Genomic DNA, 16,519 nt, shown 5'->3' on the forward strand with positions numbered 1-16,519 from the left:
CCCCAATTGTTGCCCAGTGTCACATACTGTGTACGTGTTTTTCCAATTTTTATTTGCAAGGCTGTAGTTATAATACCCTAGGAGTCTCCTCCTGTCTTCTTGAGCTTTTTCAGACTTGTAAGGTGCAACAAGAAAGTTCCAGGGGTTCCTGGAATGCAGAGCACGTTTTGCTGTCAATAAGCTGTTCAGGCTTGTCTATCTTATAGCTGATATGCTGGCTACTATAATATATAGCACATACCATTAAAAGACACAGTATCTTAAAAAGAATGAACTTTAAAGACTATATAGTAAAAAAAGAAAGAAACAAGATTAACAATAAAAAAATATTCAAAGAGCTATTCACCCCAATTCCTTTTATTCCCCATTGAACAAAAACAAACACACCCGAACAGACTTTAATATTGACTATTGACTTTAATTTTGACTATATAAATACAAACCAAAAACAATTTAGATATTGACTGAATGCTGACTAAGCTAATGTTATAAATCCAAGCCCTAGTAAAGAGAACTTTTCATACTTGTCACATGGCTTATTTTCAAATTTCAGATATTATTTTTCATCTACAGAAGTAGTTAACAGACTGTCCACTCTCTACCATGTGCCATCTTTTTTGCAACAGGTAACAAAGGCAGCTTCCTGATGTCTTCCACCATGTTAAAGAGGATATACAAAAACATTTTTACCAGTTGACAGATTTCTACCGGTGTGTTGTTTGTACTGGTATACTGCCCATTACTAATTTCAGGGCTAGCAACAAAAGCATACCATCAGAGAGTTGAATATACTATTATTTATCTTGATTTTTCTGGAGACATTTGATAAAGTGGCACATGACAGGCTACCAATAAGACTAAAAGAAGTGAGGGTTCAGGGAGTAATGTGTGGATGGTTTCAAAATTAGTTAAACATAGGAAGCAAAGGGTTATGGTATGAGGAACCCTATCAGAATTAGGTGATGTTAAAAATGGTGTCCCTCAGAGATCAGTGCTATGGCCTTTGCTAATTTAATATATATAAATGATCTAAATAGGAATACAGTACACCCCCAAAATTTGCGGGGTTTACGTTCCTAGAACACCCGCGAATTGTGAAAAACCGCGACTTTTGGATGTGGTTAAAAATGCCTTTTAAATGCCTATTTTTATAGTTTAAACCCTAAATACAGTATGCCCCCAAAGTACTTTAATTTCATTGCAAACTCAGCTTAATACATTAATACATTACCTAAAAAATTACCTTAATACATTACCTAAAAACAGAATGCAAAGATAAACCCGTATACTGTACAGTACTGTACTGCTATGTCTCCTGTGGTGCTAGAATGTAAAATACAGATGTTACCACTATACATACTGTAATTCATGCAAGCGCATTTTCTTTGGTATGCGCTGTCATTTTCTTTGTTATAAGTAGAGTAAATACATAATAATTTCATTCAGTAAAATGTACGGGTACTCACCAATAATGAATGATATTGATGATGATGATGCAGAGGATTTAAAACTCCTCTTTGGCGCCTCTTCTTCAGGTGCTTCAGAAGGAGTCGTATCTTTGGACGGGTCTTCTTCTGGTGGGGGTTCGTGCCGGCTTTTCTTTATAGGTTTCACGAACATTGTGATGGGAAGTTGCTACATTATCTCCTGTAGCGAACTGCTGGTACAATTTCCATGCTTTCTCACAGATGATGTTACCATCCAAGGGGATGTTCTTCTTCCTGCAGTCGATGATCCACAATGCCAAGGCAGATTCCATCCTGACGATATTTTTATTCCTTACGGTCGTTACCTTTTTGGCACTATCACAGAAATTTACAGATACGGTACTCCAGATCACTGCTTCGTTCTTCTTTATGTAGCATGCGGTGCTTTCACTAATGCCATACTGGCACGCTACTGCAGCATAACTTTTTAGTTCCCGGAGCAAATCCACTAGTTCAACCTTCTCCTGGAGTGTTTTAAACTTCTTCTGGCACTTAGGCTCAGTGCCAGAAGCCTTAGAAGGTGCAGGGCGTTTCAGCGACATCTTGTGCGTTTAAGAATAACAAAAATGAATACAATAAAAAAAATGGAAAACAGGAGGACACTCGGCTGGAGACACGTCACAGGGCAGCAGTCAATCAGCAGCAAGGAGAAATGAATAACGCTCTCGGATTGGCTACTTTCACCATCCCAAAACCACGTTTCCCTTAGCGCAGCTGTGCGCAACCTGCGGCCGTACGGCCGCATGCGGCCGTGGGCAAGGACTTTGGCGGCCGTGGACGTGTATATTAAAGTGTACGTAATGGCGGCCGTGCAGGTGTAGGGTCTCTGGACTCCAGCGAGTAAGGGGTCTCAACGCCGCGGAATCTTTGTCGGCCGGGTCGGTATGGTGACGCCGAAAGCCGATTTGCTTACTTGAATATTAAGTTCGGTTGAAATGGGCTGACACCCAGGAGTACATTTGAAGTCACGTGACTAGCGGCTAGCCAATATGGAACTGAGAAGGAAATGGGAGTGTACGCCTGTACGGCCTTGTGGCTATGTCCATACACTGCCTATCGCCATTAGCAAACGGTCATCATATGTGCGAAGCAGCGTTTTCCAGAATGAAATATCTGAAAAACAAGTACCGAACCCGATTGGTAGACAGCAATCTAGAGTCTGGAATACGGCTAATGGTCTCCAGCGAGTCCCCTGACTTTGCAAGTCTGTCTGCAAACATGCAAGAGCAAGGAAGCCATTAATGGCGATGTTTTCCAAACTTCCTGAAACAATTGCTGTAAAGGTTTTTTGTCCTATATGACGTTTCGTAGACATTTTTTTACATATGTAGACCAGTAAATTGAATATTGTCAGATATATCATACTCTGTTTTAATGTGTAATCTGTAAATTTTTACATAAATCATAAAACATTATTAAGTTTACTTGGACTTACTGGCGGCCGTTATTAAAGTAAAAAGTCTGTAGTGCGGCCGTCAATAGCGGAAAGGTTGCGCATGCCTGCCTTAGCGGGTACTTCCTGTTCTCTCTACAGCACAGTATTGCCACGAAAAAAGCCATAAAAAAAATTGCGGAGGATATTTGCACTTTCCGCTAACAATTAATAGTTAGGTTCTAAGGAAAAATTCACGAACGACTGAGTCCGCGACTTCGCGGGGGTCTACTGTATAAGCAACAAACTGGTTAAATTTGCAGATGATACCAAATGAGGTATGCTGTCAGATAATCTGGACTCTACAGAATCATTACAGAGGGCCTTGAACAGGCTTGGGTGGAATTGTGGCTGAAGAAATTTAATGTAATTAAATTGTATTACACCTAGGAAGTAGAAATGTTAGACGTGAATACATAATGAAAGGACTAATACTTGATAGTACCCCTAGGAGCTGTACTGGTGTCATCACTGGCGGTATCCAGACATTGTACAGAAGTCATTAAGAAGGTTAGCAGAATGTATGGTTATTTAGCACAATGTGTAGAGTGCAAGTCCAAGGAGGTTATGCGTAAGTTTTATAACACACTTATGAGGCCTCATCTGTTGCAAGTTGCAGGGTGTGAGTAAGGAGGAAAAATTAAAGAAGTTGAACCTTTTTGTTTAAGCAAACAGCGATTAAGAGGTGATATGATTTGAAGTTTTTTAAATTTCCAAGGAGTCTGACAGAAAGTAAAACTGTGGGGACATGCAAAACTTGATGTTATTTTGGAGAAATTAGGAGGGATATACTTGGTGTGGTTTGTTAAGCTGAATGGCCCGTTCTGGTAAAAAAAAAAAAATAAATGTTTCTAATATTCTGGTCTCAATATTTAGATTCATGGCCTCCGTTTTATTACCAAACCCCATCCTTCATTGTGTTGTGATACCATTTGCAAAAAACCTAGCTCTGAAAACCCTAGTTATTAGTTTAACCAATTTCAGTTTGTGAATACTGTATATTAATCTCCAGTAAACTTTATACAGGGGGTCCTCGGATTACAACACAGTTCCGTTCCTGCAACAGTGATGTAATCCGAATTTTGATGTAAGTCAAAACACACCCTAGTCTAAGTCACTTACCTATCCTAACACATTTGCAAAATCATAATCTAGAACATAAAAACACAACTAAGCCACAGAAAAAGGACCTAGTCTAAGTCACTTACCTATCCTAACACATTTGCAAAATCATAATCTAGAACATAAAAACACAACTAAGCCACAGAAAAAGGAAAAGGACATAAATATACTGCACTCTACTGTAGTAACAGAAAAAATGACAAAAAATGAGTGTTAATAAAAAAAAAAAAATTCCTTACCTTTCTTCCTTCTGATCTCTTTACAATATCTAATTTCACTTCCATCGTGATGTCTTTCCACTTCTTCAAAGCACTGCCATCTGAAGACTCTGACTTTCATTTAGGAGCCATGATAAGGGCCAAAAAGTCGCTAGACAAAGCAACACAAACAGAACACTTGTGCCACCCGCAACCAAACTAGTTCGCCAACTCCCTCACTCATACGCTGCGTTACTGCGTAGTCTTCCACTGCGCGCAACCAAACTAGTTCACCCACATAGTCTGTAAGTACGACGCTAACAGCGTAAACTGAAACACTCACTCTCAATTTTTTTTTAAGTTTTTATGGTAGTGGTGAGTGTTGTAAACTTGAAACGTCGTATGTCAAGACGTTGTAACCCGTGGACCCCCTGTACTGTGAGAAAACCCCTGATGTGTCATTTGTGATCACATAATTTTGCATATATTTTGCTCTTGTTCTGTTTTTTCCTTATGTTATTTTCTTTGTAATTTTTTTAACTCCTCTGTTTTTGACTTTCCTTTTCTTCATTGCTTAATTCTTATCTACACATTTTAGTGCCCTTATCAAATGAAAATACTCAGTTTGGGGGCTATTACTGCCAGTCTCCTTTTAGACTCCAAGTGGAAATCTTTTCCAAGGTCTGTAACCCAACCTCACTGTTTTCCTTCTTTTTAAAATTATTAATTTAAGTCTTTTAGCAGCATGGATGAAATGACTATTAAAAGTTTTTTATTTTTTATCAGTGCTTCATCATATTTAACTTGTTAGACTCTGCTGTTCAGGTTTGTGTAATTTACTACTAACAGTTCATTATTCAAATGTGTGTGTGTGTGTGTTTTTTTTCTTCTTTTTAGGATCAAAACATTTGGTACAATGATTACCCCAGCATTTGAGCTGACCCAGGATTTAGATTTCCTTACTGTAACAATCCGTGTCCCTTATACAAGGACTTCAGAATTTGACCTCTATATGAATGGAGAAGATTTAAAATTTTATGCCAAACCATACTTTTTGAGGCAAGTAGCACTAGAAAGCAGGTAACACAGAAAATATCTACATTCTGTTATTCACCATTTAAAACCTGCAGAACAACAGTGAATGTTCTAATTCAGGTCACAGTGACATAGTTACCAGAGGTACTAAAAGTATTTTAAAATTTTACTCAAGCATAAGTATTTCTACATAGAAAAAAAGTTACTTAAGTAAATGTATCTTAAATAGAAACTATACAAGTAAAATTATAAATGGAAGCTTGGAAAATTTTACTCAGATAAAAGTAGCATTTACTTCTGTTGAAAAAATGTTTAATAAATTAGTAAATATCCTCCAGTTTCCATACTGTGCATTGTAAAGTATAAGCAGAATTTACATCGATTTTAAAGTAAATAATAAAATAGATTTTATTAATAAAAAGACATATTAATGAGATATATTGTATATGGATCTTTTTGCTGTAGCCTTGCTTATATGGTAGAAACAGAACTTTTGTAACTTTCTTGTTTTTATACAGAAAATTCCTGTTAAATATTACAAATTAACTAATGCACGCTACACACATTTATGAAATGATGTATAAGCCAAATGCACCCCATGTACTATGTACATTACAAACTGAAGGGAATTTCTTTTTAAAAATGATGCTACCTGTCATCCTAGCTTATCTTTTTAGGTAACTGGTCATGGCTTCGTGGTTACTTTGTACTTCGTACTGTAACCACAGTAAGTGGTTAACAAAAATTTACTTTTGTATTTTTTATTACAATTAAATATGAATTTTTTTTTCATTTTTGCTGTTTGGCTTTGCAGGTTACATCTTCCAGGAAGGATTGTTGAAGATGGAAGAGGAAGCAGTACTTTTGATGTTGATAAAGGTATCATCAGTAACAACATTTATTTCTATTAGCATGTTTTCATGTAGCTCAAAGTAAATTACAAGAAGTTAAGAAAAGAAAATTAACCATTTCAAAGAATAAATAAATCAACAAGATAAAAATTAATATATAAATGAAAACTTGCATAATATAAGTAAAAATACATAATAAGTAAAAAAGTAAGTACTAGAAATAGCAGAGTGCTTAAATATGGATTAAATTGCTAAATATAAATCATCTAATGATTATAATGATGAGCCTGGTGCTATGGTCAGGGAGTACAGATAAAGAAAAAATCCACCTAGCAGGATGGTGTAGAAAATAAATCTGATGGGGTTTCAAAGCCAAAAAGACTGCAAGGCTGCTACTGGGTCTTCTGTAAAAAATAAATGTTCTAAAGTATTTCATTACTCTTATGAAGTACTGTGGTAGAAGACTGGAGTGTCTACATCAGGGGTGCCCAATGCGTCGATTGCGATCGACCAGTAGATCGCAAAGGTAGTGCAGGTAGATCGTGTTGCATTCAAAAAAATGTTTTTTAAACGTTTGTCTATCATATACTGTATCCTCCCTATGGCATTTGCCACTTGATTGACATACAGGGCGGCCAGTCTGAGATCTCTTTTCTTCTAACACACTGGTCATCCTGCACGCACAATCAAACGCGCGAGCTACTGCAAAACTCCGGCTGTGATCTAGTTAACCTTCCAATTTATATCGACTAAAGAAGGGATTTAAAAAAAAAAAAATTGTTTGGGGATGGTATGGGCTGGATGTGGAATTGGAAGAGGATTTTTTTTTCTCACAATGTTACAATCAAAGTGCGTTTGTCTGATCTGTCAATCTATCATTGCTATTCCAAAGAAGGAAAATGTGGAAAGGCACTTTCGAACTGTTCATAAAAACTATGAAACTGACTTCCTTCCGAAAAGCGATCTGAGAAAGAGAAAGGAGAGGGAACTAAAATCGCAGTTAATGGGATAGCCGTCATTTTTCACTCTGCTGAATTCAAAAGCTCAGTTAATGCTTTCAAACGAAAAATGCAACATCTGTACTTACAGCTGCAGCACCTTGATTTGGGGAACATCAAAAACCTCCCGTCAGAGCTGGAGACGCAATGGAAGGCGTGTGCACAATATGATAGCATATGCTACACAGAGCAGATTGAAAATTGCCTGTCAGACTTTGACAGATGGTTTCAAGACTCGGCTTTACTTGAGCCAATCTCTACATTTAAGTGCTATCCATTTAGGCAAGATGTTGAGGGTGATTCACCCGCATCAAAAATTGCAACACTGTTTCACCTAAAACTCCTCTACAGTGGAAGATGAGATTTTGACACTACAGGATGACATTCAGCTGAAGTCTGGGGCTCATGGACAGTTTTGGAACTTACTCACACAGGAAAAGTACCCAAACATGAGGAAATGTGCTACCTCCTTGACTGCATTATTTGGCTCTACTTATTTATGCAAGTCAGCCTTTTCCCACATGAAGATTATTAAATCCAAATACTGTAGTAACCATAAATGTATTGAATTGTTATTGTGCCATAAAGGTTATTCAGTTATGCAAGGTAGGACAAGAAATATTTTATGTATAAAATATATTCAGTATATTGTGATATGCGGCCGGCTTGTCATTCCGGCCAATACCCCCAAGCTGCCAGGTGGAGCTTTCCCTGCAGCATGGACATGCCCCGAGTTCCAGCAGGGACTCATGGACTATGTAGTTTTTATGCACAGCCCTGCTGGATGCCTTGGGGACCACCAGGAGTCGCTGTAGGGAAACCCGGGGACTCTTATATGCCCTATGATTCGGAAGTACGTCATAATCCCAGGACAGGAGGAAACAGTGTACTTCCGGGTTAAACAAAAGGACTGTTTACCCTGACCCGGAAGGAATACGGACTTGTGGGTTGTGCCAGGAACCCCTTCCGGGTCAGGGAGTATAAAGGACTATGGGAAAGCCCAGTACGCCAAGCAGAGCTGGGAGGTAGGAGGGCGAAGTGTCTGGGAGTGGTGGTTATTGTATTGTGTATTGATTATTGATTAGTTATATGAGTGTTGTAGTGTATGGGGTGCTTGGTGCACATATTAGTCTAAATAAAAGTTATATTTGGACTTTTATATGGTGTCTGACGTCTGCTCAGAGGGTTCAAGGGGTCACGGAGACCACAATCTCTCACAATATATATATATATATATAATATATAACTTTGTGAAAGGCACTATATAGCACCCGACCCGGCACAGACTGACGCAGAGGCACGTACTTAAACAAACAAACTTTTATTTTCTCTTCAGCCATGGGGCACGCCTTCCCCATGTCCCACAGGCCCAACACAGTCCCACAAAGCACTTAACACATAAAAACACTCTTCTCCTTGACCACCACTACTCCTCTAGCTTAGTCCTCCTCCTCCCCCCGATTCTGGCTTTCGAGTGGTGGTGGCTGGCCCTTTTTATAACCCACCTGGAAGCGTTCCAGGTGCTTGACCACCTGGTCCTAATTGCACTTCCAGGTGGGGCTGCAGATTCGTCCAGCCGGGCTGTTGGAAGCAGACAGCCCCCCCTAGTGGCAACCCCGGGCCCCAACCAAGCTGTGGAGGACTCCATCTCCCATGGAACCCTGCGGGAGGTTGGGGAATCAGCGTCGGCCAGGGAGGCTGCCACCAAGCGCCCCGGGGGAGGTATTGAGCTGTCCATGGCTGCTCTCCCGGAACATACACAGCAGGGGCATCCCGGCCAGGCATGGGACCCGGCCATTCGTCACAATATATATATAATATATAGCATTTTTAATGTAGGTAGATCATTTCGACTTATTTATTTTAAAAGTAGCTCGCAAGCCGAAAAAGAGTGGGAACCCCTGGTCTGCATTCTTCCTAACATTATAGGAGGCTGCAGGGTAGAAGACAGTGGCGCAAGATGCCACTGCTGAAAACCAGAAGAGAAAGCGGTGCTTGCAAATTTATAAAGTATACTGTATTATATTTGAGTGCATATTATAATATATTAAAACTAGCTCAAAATAAAGCAAGTTAGAAAATATACATATGGTGTAACATTCAAGTGTGGATGGGACTAAGTTACCTGATGTGAAAGTTGAGCATTTTACACTTTTTGGTTGCTTCACCAAAGAGTCATTTATCACATTTTTGTTCATTAACAGGTTTTGTAACAATGAGTCTTATTCAAAAATAACAGTGAAGACATTTACATGTGTTGGTAGGCTAAATTTTATACATGCTTTTTAAGAGCCCTTTACTGTAATGTGTAGTTAAACATGGATCACAAATAGGCTTTTAGTGGATCAGTTGTCACACACAGATGATTCCAGTTCAAGAGTTATGAAAATGGTATGGATTGGTATGATATCAATATCAAAAATAAAGTGAAATTACCAAAAGAAAATGAACAATACTAGCATAAAATCACAATCAATATTACTCCATAAAAGAAGAAAAGCACCAAAAATAAGTTCCCATTTTCAGCCCCTTTTGATCTTTAGAATTATTACATCTTTTCACAGAATACAAAACATTAATTTAATGGGATTTGCTCATTTAGAAAGCTCAGGACTACCTGGTATTTTAATCACATGAAATATTCAAGAAATATATAATACTACTGATGGGTAGTGCAAAAAAAAATGCAGTGTCAAGAGAATAAGCCTTTCAGACATGAGAAGAACGTGCAAAAGTCATATAGGCATTCAGACCTAGTTAGCAGTACTGCAAGGTGGCCAACACATCATGTGCTTTATTGTAAATTTTACAAATGATTACCTTACTATCCTCTTCTTCTTCTGGCTGCTTCTATTAGGGGTTGCCACAGTGGATCAACTTTTTCCATATCTTCCTGTCCTCTACATCTTGCTCTGTTATGCCCATCACCTGCATGTCCTCTCTCACCACATCCATAAACCTTCTCTTAGGCCTTCCTCTTTTCCTCTTGCCTGGCAGCTCTATCTTTGTCATCCTTTTTCCCAATATATCCAGCATCTCTCCTCTGTACATGTCCAAACCTACGCAATCTTGCCTCTCTGACTTTGTCTCCAAACCATCCAACCTGAGCTGATCCTCTAATTTACTCCTGTCTAATCCTGTCCATCCTTGTTACACACAGTGCAAATCTTAACATCTTTAACTCTGCCTCCTCCAGCTGTGTCTCTTGTTTTTTGGACAGTGCCTCTGTCTCCAACCCATATAACAAAGCTGGCCACACTACCGTCCTGTAGACCTTCCCTTTCACTCTTGCTGATAGCCGTCTGTCACAAATTACTCCTGACTCTCCTTTCCACCTATTCCACCCTGCCTGCACTCTCTTTTTCACCTCTCTTCCATAGTCCCCGTTATTCTGTACTGTTGATCCCAAGTCACTGTGATCGTACAGGTTATGCTGTTAGTACATTGTAGACAACAAATGATGACAACCAAAAAAGGATGCAGGCTACTAACTCAGGTTATTAAGCACAAACTAAAACTTTGCACAAAACAAGTCAGCAATTTTACAGATGCAGTATAATTAATAAAAATGAAAAAGGCAAGTAGTTGGTCTGATCTTGACTATTTTGACTAGCACTGACATGAATGGTAAATGAATATAAAAATTTGTAGAACCGTGTCCTCTAGATTTTCCTCATATTGCCTGCACTTCAGTTGTCTTGCTATGAATTCCTAAACAGATGTTGTTGGGGAATTCAAATCCTTTTTAGTATCAGTGAATTGTTACAAACAATAATGTTTTAAACCTGTTATTTCATTTTTTCAAAGGAGTTTATTTTTTCTCTTTCTAATCCACAGGTGTTTTTACTGTTATAGTTGCCAAAGAGATCCCAGGTCAACATTTTGAAGGACTTCAAATGTTAACAGCTTTACTAGCACCCAAAGGTCTAAGGTCTGCTCGGCCTTTAGTGGAGGAGATAGGTATGTGCCACATGATGAGATTTCTCTGAAAAACTAGTTGCTGGTTTCATCATCTACTTTTTAAAGGTGCATGATACAGAAAGTGATTCAGCATTAATGTAACACAGATTATTAGGGAAAACATATTTCAGATTATCTTCAGGTCATTCTGCATTAGATACAAGGGTGACAGTATTTATATTTATCATTTGCGATTACAGTCTTTATGGTAAATATGTTTAATCTTTAGAAAAGTAAATGAGGTATTTTTTTATTTTACCAATAGTTAATTTGCTTATTTTAATATTTGAGTTTCTCTAGAAGCAGTAAAATGTAGTGGATAAATAAAAAGTTAGTTTTAAATATGATATGATCAACTAGTCAATTATAGGCATGTTTGTTGTCTGCTGTTGTCAAGTTTTTAGTACTTTGTGTGACATGATTATGTTTGCATTTAAGAAGCAAAATATTCTGCTAATAATTTGTCCAATATGTCTGTCAAAATCTGACACATAACTAGTTGCTACAAAGTAACAGTTATATGATATCTGAATTAAATTTTCAGCTAAAATGAAATAAAAAGTTTAATCATTTGCTGTTTCATGCTGTGACATGAATGTCAATGAGAAACAGTGGTAATGTTTTTAATGCTATTATTTTATAAGAGAACCTTTGTTCTTCTTTTAGATTTGTGGTGTAGACAACATTAGAGGGAAGAGATGACAGGTATATTGCCTATATATCCCTTCCCATCACTCAGTGTTACAGTCTAAGGCAGGAATGTCTGATTCTGGAGTGCCATGTTTGCTGTAGGTTTTTCATTTCTAGACCTTTGCTTACAAAAAAGCCAATCATTACTTCTAACAGAACATGTTTTTGGCATATTTTAGTTAATTACCTTTTTAAGATTCAGAAATTTTAATTGTTTTTTTTTTTTTTTTTTTTTTTCCAAAGCAGCATTTAGATCAGGGGAGGGCAAAGTCATTCCTGGAGGGCCGCAGTGGCCGCAGGTTTCTGTTCCAACCCAGTTGCTTAATTAGAAAACAATCCTTGCCAATAATTACATTTCATGGCTTATTAGTGCTTTAACTCTGGTATGTCAAGTCATTCTCATATCCGAGATTTTTTTTCCATTCTAAGGATACCATCCAAATACTTTGAAGTGTAAAACGGATGGGTAATTCTCAATCCTTCACTTTTTTCTCTTCTCTTTCCTTCCAAGTATTTAATTAAACCAAATAGTGCACGATAAATACACACAGGTGTAAAGGGTAACAAGCAAAATGGACAACTGCTGGTTTCTTTTGTCATTTGCATCTTATTGCTAATAAGGAGCATTTAAAATCTGAGAATGCAGCTGTTTAAGACTTAAATAAGCAATAAGGGTTCCAAATCTTAATGAGGGAGATAACTAAAATGATGCAGAAGTGTTTCTAGAGCAATAAGTGCTTCTTATTAAACAACTGGGTTGGAACAAAAACCTGCAGCCACTGCGGCCCTCCAGGAATGACTTTGCCCACCCCTGATTTAGATTATTTAACTGTGGTCTTTGTATTATCATTTATCCTTTAATATAAGGAAACTAACTAAATGCTATTTACATCTCTGTATTTTCTAAAAATAAGTAATGTATTTCAGTGAAATGTTTTGGAAAACAAAAGTATGGGAATCACAGATGGCGGCACGGTGGCGCAGTGGTAGCGCTGCTGCCTCGCAGTTAGGAGACCAGGGTTCGCTTCCCGGGTCCTCCCTGCGTGGAGTTTGCATGTTCTCCCCGTGTCTGCGTAGGTTTCCTCCGGGAGCTCCGGTTTCCTCCCACAGTCCAAAGACATGCGGATTAGGTGGGTTGGCGATTCTAAATTGGCCCTAGTGTGTGCTTGGTGTGTTTGTGTGTGTCCTGCGTTGGGTTGGCACCCTGCCCGGGATTGGTTCCTGCCTTGTGCCCTGTGTTGGCTGGGATTGGCTCCAGCAGACCCCCCCGTGACCCTGTGTTTGGATTCAGCTGGTTGGAAAATGGATGGATGGATGGAATCACAGATATGGATCTCCTCTAATTCAAAAACATTTTGATGATGTCCTTAGAAAATGTGTAGTCTTCAATATTAGAAATAACTAATGTTAATATTAAACCTTTTAATTCTCTAATTTTTTTATCCATCCATCAGTCATGGAAAAGGAGCTATATATAAAGTTTGTTATTATTTTAACTTTTTTAAATCCCAGTTAGGTTCATAAGGAACTAGAGCTAGTCCTAGGAGGATTTAAAACTCTGTATGAGGTGGCAGTCCAGGACTAATTCAGATTCACAGTTAATCTAGCATACACTGCATTGGCATGTGGGAGGAAAACCAGAGCCTCTGGAGGAAAATTCAAATAAGCAGAGGGGGAATTTGCACTCTACACAAAACGTAAATTTTCTGGGATTCAGACATGCAAGGTACTGTTTACTGCTGTGTCTGTTATGAAGCAAGAAAAGTGACGGGTCATAGTGAGCTTCCTTCAGAGGAAGGTTTTCTTGGTGGTCTTTCAACTCAGTTTGCAGTGAAGCAGCATTAGCTTATTGACAGACTTTCTGTGCTTCCATGGAGAATTCTATGACACGTTTTATTGGAAATGGGGTGTTAATGAACAGTAGGATTATTTTCCAAGGGGATATTCTTCAAAGTGAGTTTTGAATTTTTCAGTTAGTGTGAAATAGCGGGTCCGCGGCTCAGAATAAAAGACCAGTTTTAAATAAATAATGGCGGCTTATGGAGTGGGCATGGTAGCGTGGCCGGTGTGGTTCTCGGACATGACGTGCTGTGGGCGTTTCCTCGCTTATGTGCACAGGTGAGGAACCGTCAGCATTCGTAATTGATGCCGGGAGCTTCTAATCGACACACCTGTAGGATATATAGTAGGAGCGTGGGTGCAGAGGGGAGAGAAAAAAGATCAACAGAAAAGAACGGAGGTTAAAGAAGACAGAAAGTGAAGCTGGAAGCCAGTGCGAGCATGCATGAGTGAGCGAGAGCCGGATCGCTATGAGAAGGACAGGCAGCTGGGAGAAGTGAGCCCTAGCGGGGTGTTTGGCTGGCACCCGGGGCAGTTTGATTGGTCACTCCTGCTGAGCATTTGAGAGGAGCAGGAGTGACCAGAAGGTGGTTGGTTCGCCGCAAAAGGCTACGGAAGGCAGTGGGAGTCAGAGATTTGGGATTAGAACCCTAGAGTGAGTGCCCTGGCCATTGGTGGAATTCAAGTCTCGGTCTGGGTAGTGGTGCCGTACGGAGCCAGAGAATGGAAGGCAACAAAACGTAGAGAAGGTCAGCTGCAGTTAGGGCGACTCCCCTGGCGCATAGCCCGGATGGGAGAAGCAGGGGAGCCGCCAGCAGAAGAAGGCACCGGGTCTTGTTTTTAAGATTGCTTCCAGCTATTGTTTTACCCTTGCTTTTAATGGAACTATTTATTGGACTTTAACCTCCACTGTTTCACCCAGGTTTTAATGGACTATTTATTTAATGAAGTTTTGGAGCACTACACTTTATTTGTACACTTGTTTTGGTTTTGTTTTTTAATAAAAGCACTGTTTGCACTTTCCACCGTTCCCTTGCTTTGTTTTGGTGTCTTCATTATCCAGCTCATCCGGTTACATTACTGACGGTGTTGGGTTCAAGAGCTCCCAAAAGAGAGAGAGGAGCATGGAGCAAGAACCCACATTGTATAATTCTGGTGGTGATTTTTCCTTTTGTCTGCACCAGATGTTTTGGGAAGTAAAGTATGCCTTTCTATAAACCTTGTTTAAATACCTGCAGTATTTCCAATACCCTGCCTCTGCTGAGTGACCTAATATTATTGTGGAGAAGTAAATCATCAAATGTTGCACTAACTTGTGGCAGGAGTGTGCTCAGTAAAATATGCTGCAGTGTAGTTGATGCTTTCAAATAACTAAGACATTTTATCACCATTGTCATAACATCTGAGTACATTTCTCCCAGACTGATACACAAAACTGCCTTGAAGATTATAAAGTGATGGGATATCATATCAAGGTGATGATCCTTTCAAGCTCTTTTCCTGTCATGGATGGCATTTATTCAGTAGCTGTTGACATCACATGCTTCAGGTCAATCTTACTCTCACTCAGCCTCTGCAATATTGCTTCATAAAGGTCTTCCCCTCTTTTTTGGCCATGAAGGGTTTTCAGACACAAGACATTCTCAAAAAAACTCTGCTTTTTTATCAGCATAGAATCTAACAAAGACAATCAATTGTGCATTATATGTGATTTCCGATAATTCATCCACAACTAACAAAATTAATAATTCCTTTTTAATAGCATAATTAAGTTGCTGAAATACAACTTCAAGTATTAGAGTTTGTGTTGCCTCACTGGAATCTGAGCAGAGTATTTGACTTGTTTTTCCTGTCATTTAATTACTTTGTTTTCCATCAAATTGGCCATATCCTGGACACAAAGTGTACCGATCATTGCAGTCGAGGCTCTTTGGATCTGGTTTGGGACACCGGTATGCATACATTAACTGCCAATACAGAGTAAAACAAACCAATCTCCATGTCAATCTGGTTACATGCCGGCTCAGAGGAAAGCAGTGTTTCTCAACCACTGGATCCCACCGCCAGTGGGTCGTAGGTTGCCATCATTGGTTTGTGAGTGGCTTGTGGTAGGTCACCTAAGTGATTGGCAGTGATACATTTCCCCGTTTCTATGTGAGCTTGTTTTACCAAGGGGGTGGTTTGCAGTCCAGCCCCTCTTCCCGGTCAGGCCTGGTAGGCCCAAACATGTTGTGAGGGTCTGCTGGGAACGTCTGGCAGAGCCCCCTGTCAGAAGTAGCTTCAACTCCCACCTCCGGCAGAACTTCGACCACATCCCGGTGGGGGACATTGAGTCCGAATGGGCCATGTTCCATGCCTCTATTGTTGAGGCAGCTGACCGGAGCTGTGGCCGTAAGGTGGTGGGTGCCTGTCATGGTGGCAATCCCCGAACCCGTTGGTGGACACTGGCGGTGAGGGATGCCGTCAAGCTGAAGGAGTCCTACAGGATCCTTTTGTCCTGTGGGACTCTGGAGGCAGCTGATAGGTACTGGCAGGCCAAGCGGAATGCGGCTTTGGTGGTTGCTGAGGCAAAAACTCGGGCGTGGGAGGAGTTTGGGGAGGCCATGGAGAACGACTTCGGACGGCTTCGAGGAGATTCTGGTCCACCATCTGGCGTCTCAGGAAGGGGAAGCAGTGCAGTGTCAACACTGTATATGGTGGGGATGGTGCGCTGCTGACCTCGACTCGGAACGTTGTGGGTCGGTGGGGGGAGTACTTCGAAGACCTCCTCAATCCCACTAACATGCCTTCCAATGAGGAAGCAGAGCCTGGGGACTCAGAGGTGGGCTCCCCCATCTCTGGGACTGAGGTCACCGAGGTGGTCAAAAAACTCCTTGGTGGCAGGGCCCCAGGGGTGGATGAGATACGC

At 40.0% G+C, this 16,519-nt stretch overlaps 1 protein-coding gene and 1 long non-coding RNA gene across 3 annotated transcripts in view; one reads left to right on the forward strand and one right to left on the reverse strand.

Moving 5' to 3' along the window:
* Window positions 1-16,519, forward strand: part of shq1 (SHQ1, H/ACA ribonucleoprotein assembly factor) — a 92,463-nt gene that overhangs the window by 6,378 nt on the left and 69,566 nt on the right. Inside the window, 3 exon segments of the mRNA XM_051921546.1 lie at window positions 5,136-5,297; window positions 6,088-6,152; window positions 10,960-11,082. Coding sequence (XP_051777506.1) covers window positions 5,155-5,297; window positions 6,088-6,152; window positions 10,960-11,082 — 331 coding nt within the window. The 5' untranslated portion in view covers window positions 5,136-5,154.
* LOC127526299 (uncharacterized) lies at window positions 6,602-7,760 on the reverse strand. 2 transcript variants are annotated; one of them, XR_007933926.1, is made up of 3 exons: window positions 7,589-7,756; window positions 6,805-7,167; window positions 6,602-6,773 (listed from the first exon to the last, which is right to left on the reverse strand). It is a non-coding gene; the product is annotated as an uncharacterized LOC127526299 (long non-coding RNA). The 2 variants fall into 2 exon arrangements; XR_007933925.1 differs by lacking the exon at window positions 6,602-6,773 and having other exon boundaries at window positions 6,901-7,167; window positions 7,589-7,760.

The sequence above is a fragment of the Erpetoichthys calabaricus genome, chromosome 18 (genome assembly GCF_900747795.2).
Source record: "Erpetoichthys calabaricus chromosome 18, fErpCal1.3, whole genome shotgun sequence".
In the NCBI taxonomy this organism is placed as follows: domain Eukaryota; kingdom Metazoa; phylum Chordata; class Cladistia; order Polypteriformes; family Polypteridae; genus Erpetoichthys; species Erpetoichthys calabaricus.